This window comes from Triturus cristatus, chromosome 1_2 (genome assembly GCF_964204655.1).
Source record: "Triturus cristatus chromosome 1_2, aTriCri1.1, whole genome shotgun sequence".
NCBI classification, from domain to species: Eukaryota; Metazoa; Chordata; class Amphibia; order Caudata; family Salamandridae; genus Triturus; species Triturus cristatus.
In genome coordinates, this window is record NC_140580.1 from 520,917,024 (window position 1) to 520,924,008 (window position 6,985).

At 41.0% G+C, this 6,985-nt stretch overlaps 1 protein-coding gene across 2 annotated transcripts in view; it reads left to right on the forward strand.

Annotated features, from left to right (window-relative positions):
* Nucleotides 1-4,146, forward strand: part of ENTPD1 (ectonucleoside triphosphate diphosphohydrolase 1) — a 248,134-nt gene extending 243,988 nt beyond the window's left edge. For both annotated transcript variants that reach the window (XM_085606279.1, XM_085606278.1), the window contains exons 9-10: nucleotides 846-983; nucleotides 1,902-4,146. In XM_085606279.1, coding sequence (XP_085462405.1) covers nucleotides 846-983; nucleotides 1,902-2,108 — 345 coding nt within the window. In that variant the 3' untranslated portion in view covers nucleotides 2,109-4,146. The remainder of the gene's footprint in view (nucleotides 1-845; nucleotides 984-1,901) is intronic.
* Nucleotides 4,147-6,985: the final 2,839 nt, after the last annotated feature.

A 6,985-nucleotide genomic window follows, 5' to 3' on the forward strand; every position in this document is an offset into this window, starting at 1 on the left:
TTGTTTATCTGTATGCCTTGAAGTGTGCTAAAATCTGCCGGATAAGCAAGACCTAATAAGCCCTGTGGCAATCAAGCTATGCTGAAATGATAGCTGGGATGATGATTTTTAAATCTTCTTCCACTAAACGGTGTTTATGTAAAAAAAATTAAAAAAATAAAGAGACAAATTGTACACTACTCTTGTTTGACTATTGTGTTGTTCTTTTCTCAATGTTGTATCAAATGTGTTTACCCTCCTTACAGTTGTGATCATGTGATCACTGATGGGCATGGAGTGGTGGGGACGGCTGGGATTATCATTGAAATGCATGTTTTTATCCCCATCCTATCTTCAAGAGCTCCATTTTTGCACTGTTACAGCAAAGCCATATTCACTTTTACAGCCTTTTTATTTTGCCTGAATTATGATCTTTATATTCTCCAGTTTTACTTTTAAATGTCACATTCAGCTACCTGCTGTCAGCGTCGGCTTGTGATCCGACACACCTATACCTTGTACCCAGGTGCTGATGATCCACATTCTACTGTTGGTGGAGGATTTAGAGGCAACAGTGAGGACTGATGAACTTGGCCATTGATCTTAATATGCAAGGTCACGTGGCCCTCATTGAATAAGGAGAAGTCTGCCAGAAAAGATGACCACCTTACATATTTGTTTTGTTGATGCTTCTGATTCTCGAATTGATTTAGGAGTTGGCCAATATACTTATGAAGAGCTGACATACCAAAATATAGATCAGAATAACATCAGATTGGCAACCATGGCATTTTCTCATTTGCTCCACACTATGTTCTGTTTTGCCAGTTCTCCAGGATGAAGTGTGTATATATTTTCTTTCTAAGGTAAAGTTGGAGTTCCCAAAGACGAAAGAGAAGTACCTCAGCGAGTACTGCTTCTCAGGAACCTATATCATCTCCCTTCTAGAAATGGGCTACGGTTTCAACTCAACCAGCTGGGACAGCATAAGATTTGTGGGCAAGGTAAACATGTCCTGGTTATGCAAACACCATTTTTTTGTAAAACATAAGGGGAGAGAAATTTAAGACGTGCCTGGATTTCTGACACTGAAGGCAGTTCTTCTAGCTTGTTAGACAGAGCTCTCCATTGCTTTGTGCCTAAATGACTGATGTCAGGTCAGCATTAGACAGATGTTGAGAAACAATGGGCTTCATATTGTAAGCTACTTGAACTCTGCAATGATCCTTTTGTATTCATATGAACTATACCAGGCAACTGCAATGTTCAACTTGCCCGGGTGTGATTGTGGGGATAAGGATTTTCATATTAGCACGCTCTATGGAATGCTGAGATTAACGCAGATACTGAATGCTTAGAATGCCGGCACATACTAACATTTGCCTGCACAAACACCATAAGTGTGTGAAGCGGGGACGTAAAGCTGACCACGACCATTGGTTTGTTCCGAAGTCTCTGCTCAGTGACAATATGTGGATGGATGTTTACAGCCTTATTGCCCATATGGTCGTAAGCATAAATAAACAGCTGTTAATTGCACTTCTGCTCCTCTGTGTCTGTGTGTGCCCTTACAAAATGTATTGTTCTATTGGGTGTACATTTCTTATCATTTACTCCATAGGACAGTATTTGTGTATACAACATTTAGATCAGACAATATTGTGACAATGATATTCTGGCACCACACCTTGCCAGGCACAACGTTGTGGGGCAGTCAGGTGTTAACCACAGTGGATACCTTGAAGAGGGGGCGATAATGCCTAATTGTAGTTTTTGACGCATGACACGCAGGCCTTATTGGTGTATTTTGTTACTAACATTCTAGTGGCTTGTAGGTATGTTGTCAAAGGATATGCTTCTTAGTAACTAAATTGGATGCATCGTATTCTTTGAGTAAATACTATTCTGCTGTCTCTTCACAGATTAGCGACAGTGATGCCGGTTGGACTCTTGGATATATGCTGAACCTGACCAACATGATTCCCGCAGAGCTTCCCCCTTCACGTCCTCTCTCCCATGAGGGCTATGTGGCGCTGATGGTGGTTTCCTCCCTTGTGCTGCTGGTTGCCCTTCTTGTTCTCTGGCTAAGCTGCTGCAAAGCAAAGTGTCTAGAGAAAGGAATTATATAGCAAGATCCAAAAATTCTTTTGGAGACTTCGTTATGCTCTGCCTATGGACCATATTGTACATTGTTATGATGAGCTCAGTGGATGCTCTACCAGCTCTTGCCTTTTGCCTCAAAGACTTGCTTTGTATGAGGGCATTAAACTTTGACAATTCCACCTGCACTTTCACAAGATGAAAGAACCGACTTAATTTGTTCAAGAATTTGGAGCTCGTCTTCTCTTCCTCAACGGGTCACATTAGCAGTTCTTTTTCTTTCTCTGAACCTCTGTTAAAAGTAAAGGCTGTGAATTGGTAGCAGTGACCAGTGAAGAACCAGCTTGACTTGTTGACAGTGCGCTCCAAATCTGATCTCAGGTCACATCATGCAATGTGTTTTTAAGTTATCAGCGTTTCCTCAATTCTGCATTATCACTTTGTTTTTGTTGACTTCATATGGAAAAGCCATAACTGCCGCTGTCATTTCTGAGACACCTCAGCACATGTTGAAGGAAATGACCCTGCTCGCCTCCAGCCCCCCAAAATGATAGCTACAGTGTAAAAGGTCATTTGGGGGAAAAATGAATGCATTTGAACAGTATGGTGGGTGATTATCTAAAACGAGGAGCTGGCTGCACCTTTTCTGCTTGATGTGGCACAGAAGCAGGGCCGCATCGATCTTTTCTAAATTCTATTTCTTTTTTGCTTGGTTACTCGTGAGTTGAAGCAACATAAACTGCTCTGGCAGCTACACACTCCCTCCTGAGGTCTGTACTCAACCTGCAAGTAACCTGCTTGAATACTAAAAAGTTGACTTATGCCTTTGCTATAAATTTCCCAAAATCTAAATTTGGGATTTATAGCCAAATCATAGTTACGACTTTTGTGGGAAATACGTCACCTCTGGGATTATCTGCAAATACATTTTGCTAGTGAAAAGTCTTAGCATATCCAAGTAAATCCTCAAATTAGTAAAAATGTTAGGGAATTGGTGGAAAAACACTGATCTTTAATGCTATTCTTCATTCCACCGTGCAGGAACCATAATAGTACTGCGATACTACACCTGATAATTTCAGTACCCCGTCAAATTTATTTTACCAGGTGCTGCATTTTTATTTGTAATGATACCCATAGCTTTTTATAATTCCAAGTTCAAGAACAAAAGTGCTATTGAGTTAAGTTCTAGTAACACCTCTCAGTATAGCACGGTAACTTACAAGCATGGGCTATACAAAATCACACTTTACATCTGTTTTTATTTTAATCAATTGCAATGCCATGTCGTGCAGATGAGACGTGCCCAGGGGCCTGTTTTAAGAAGTGGTGTGACTAAAAGTGAAAAATTTGCAGTTTAAAAAAAAAAGAAGTATGTTAATGTTTAATGCAGTTTATTTTCGAAACCAGACACTTTTTCTGCGGGTTTAAGCTATGTTTAAGTCTGTTCCAGAAAGGCTTTTATTGCATTTATTCTGTTAATGACCCAACAGTCTTCCCCCTGCTTGAACTTGAATTGACCAGACACTGTCGCTTAAATTACCATAACGTTTTCAGTGAATCCATTTAGTAGGAGCCATTCATTTCTGTTTTGTTGGAAATTCGTATTTTTGGAAATAAATTTGTATCCGAGATTGAAATTGTGTCTACATTTCCTGGACACCGATGGGACCATGGAAAATGTGATGGTGGCTTCATGGCTTACCAGAGCTGCCGGCATGTATACAGTTTGCTATTCATAAAAAACAAAATGGGTCCAAAAAGGACAATTACGTGTCCTCAAAATGTTACACTATCTCCAATGTAGGGAGACGAAGCATTGATATATTTATGACGCTGTAGCATGGAAGACAAATAACTTCCATCATTTCTCTGAAAATTGTAAAGAGTTTGCTAAGACTTTTCGCTATTATTGTAACACATTCAAAGCTAGCAAGAATACATTTCAATTAAAAAATACATTGGCAACCCCAAGTATGTGAAGATCTTCCCATAGGAAGAAATTAGTGTGTCATCCATTATATGTGAATCTATTTGTGCTCTGTAAATTAAAACATGCTTCATACATGTGCTGTTTTAAAATCTGCTTTGTCAAGTGTTAAAATTGGTCCAATGTTCCAGAAAGTAGACAATATATTTATTTCTGTGTCGGAGGAGACAGGTCTTTGTAGTGCAGTATTGCTAAAACCACATTGAGTTGCTAATCTCTTTTACATGTCACACATTTTCTATGTAGACCACGTTTTGTAGGGATTCCGTTTGATACGATTGCAGCAGCAATCATCAGTTTATTAAAAAGTTTCAAAGTTTTCTATGGGTAAAACGCAGTAGCAGCCGGCATTTACCTGCGGGTGGGAGGGCAGGCGCAAGAGGTTGCGGGGGGGGGGGTATTTGTTGGGGGTATCGCAGGGGGTATCGCGGGGAAATAAAAAAAAAGTAGAAAAGAAATAAAATTAAACTTACCTTTCCACCGTGTCCCGCGTCTTCTCGGCTCCTGCTTTCCTGCTTCTGACAGGAAGAGGAAGCAGGCAGCCGGCCTCCCTCCCGTAAGCCAATCACAACGCTGCAAGCAGCGTTGTGATTGGTCGGGATGCCGCCCAACCATGGGGTAATGGGGTGGGCATGTTCTCCATGTGGGCTGCAATGCAGCCTGCATGGAGAAGGGCAGAGTGCTCATGACTAGTTTGGACGGCCCGAGAGGGCCAACCCAATAGTTTTTGCGCACTCAGGAGTGGGCAAACCACTCCTCCCCTGCCTGCTAAAAGACCAGAGCAGCCCTGGCCACCCCCCCACCCACAATGCGCAAAGCAAACATAAAATGGCAATAACTCAATGTTATTACCATTTTATGTTTTGGCTTTCTCACACAGCGAGAAAGCAGTGGAGCGACACTCCTCCGCCCTAGTAGAGAAGCCGCCCCTGGTAAAATGTCACGTATTGCGACATTGTTCTGGTAGTCAAAATATTCCTGTTTTATAAAGATCTTCCAATGCCCAAAATTCAAAAGCCTATATTTGAAATCACTGGATGGAACCACACCTTCTAGGGCAGGTTAGAATAGAGGCAAGGGTACATAGAGTACTTCATGGTCAGGTCTTGCTTTAAAGACTTAATAGAGTCACCATGTTTTCCCACAGGCAGCTCTCTTCTGCTGACTAGGCATTTTTGCTTGGCTCATGATTTCAATATTGATATCCAATCCGGATGCCAACTCCTTGTTCTTCACAACAGGAAAGATGCTGTGTTTATACCCACACTATTTAGATATCATTGACTTCTTTCCTCTGATTTTTTTATGTTTTCTGCTATGTTTTTCAAACTTAAAAGCATTCAGAATGAATATAATGCTTTTTATTTGTATGTGTTTACTGTGTAGTTGTGTTTGGATGTGTCCACTCAAACGTGCAAGCATTACACAGATTCATGTATTAGTCTGCAGGACTTGCATAGCCACATTAAGAAAGCCTGGCTCGTTTGAGACAAAATTATTTGCACTGTTAGATATTGTTTCTCATGGGTTAAAGCAAATGCTTTCTTGAAATGCGCTATTGGAAACTCCAATTCTCTGTAAAATAAGGGCTGTCTTTCATTTTTATAAAATCTTCCATGCACATGTAAATATCAATTACTTGATTTTCCTACTTAGTCTTGCATCTCACACAAATCTATTAGTAATAGGAGGATAGAAAAGGATGAATCGTGTCCTACAACAGTTCCTGGGTTAAGAGACGTTGAAATAGGCCAAAGACTAGGACATTCTCATGCCCCTCTGTGGAGAATGTCCAACCCAAGAAACACTAGTGACCTAGAAAACAATAAAACGAGGATGAGCGATTTCTTTTTTTTTTTTATTTGGAAACCTGACGCAACCCTCACAAGGCATTGTGATAAAGGAAGAGTGGTACATTATGTTGTGGAAAATAATATTGACAGAATTATCACTGTGGATCAAATCACAAGCCTTTCTGGTAGGCATATTCATCTGAAAATTATCAAAGAACTCTGGAAGAACACCCAAATAGAGGTTCATTCTCAGTGGGAGATGATCCAGGGAAACGGGTGAAACGTTCACTAAGATCCTTAACATGCCTAATTATGATTTTCATAACTTCAGTGTGTACCTTTTCTCTTTTCAAAGATTTCAAACTTGTGATAGAAGCTATCCCTTGGACACAGCTTTAAAATATAGTCGCATTTCTTATCTTGCATTATCCTTATTCACGCAACAGTCAAAGGTCCAAGTATCCATGTCCAATGGGGATTAGGCAATCCACTGTTAAGGGCTCATCTCATAGGGTTGAAATGGCACAAAGGAGAGAAAATGAGCAGTGCTGCATGTCATCGTTTCCACAGGACAAAAGCTGGGGAAATTCACCCCTATTCACCTGGTCATCTACCCTGTTTCACACCACCACACCAACTGATAAGGTGACTCGCCACACGAGGAGAGGACACGGAATCTAAACACTGACTATTATGCTCAGGACTCCAGCTTCCCATTCAAGAAAGTTTTAGTAATGACCAGGTAACCATATCCCATAGATAAGTTGAGTTCCATTGAAAACTCTATCCTGCTCTTGCGTCCTGAGGGTCACGCCCTGCTCATATTATGCCCTGTTATCAGTTTATTCAAAAGTATGTAGGCATTCAATTGGTGGTAAGTACCTCCTGGATGTTGAACACTGAGACCAAACTGGTCCATCCATTTCCCCTAATACTTCCAGCACCCAAGACCATCAGGTCTCACAGAACCTTGTCGCAAAACTTCACTTGGGCCATCTTCAGAAAAAGTGCCCCTCAACCTTTTGCAAGATAACTTCCTTTGCACCACATCTTCGAGTCTGCTGCACCTTCTGGTCAGAGGAAGGCGGAGGCAGGTGGGCATATTAGTGCACTTCTGATGTAG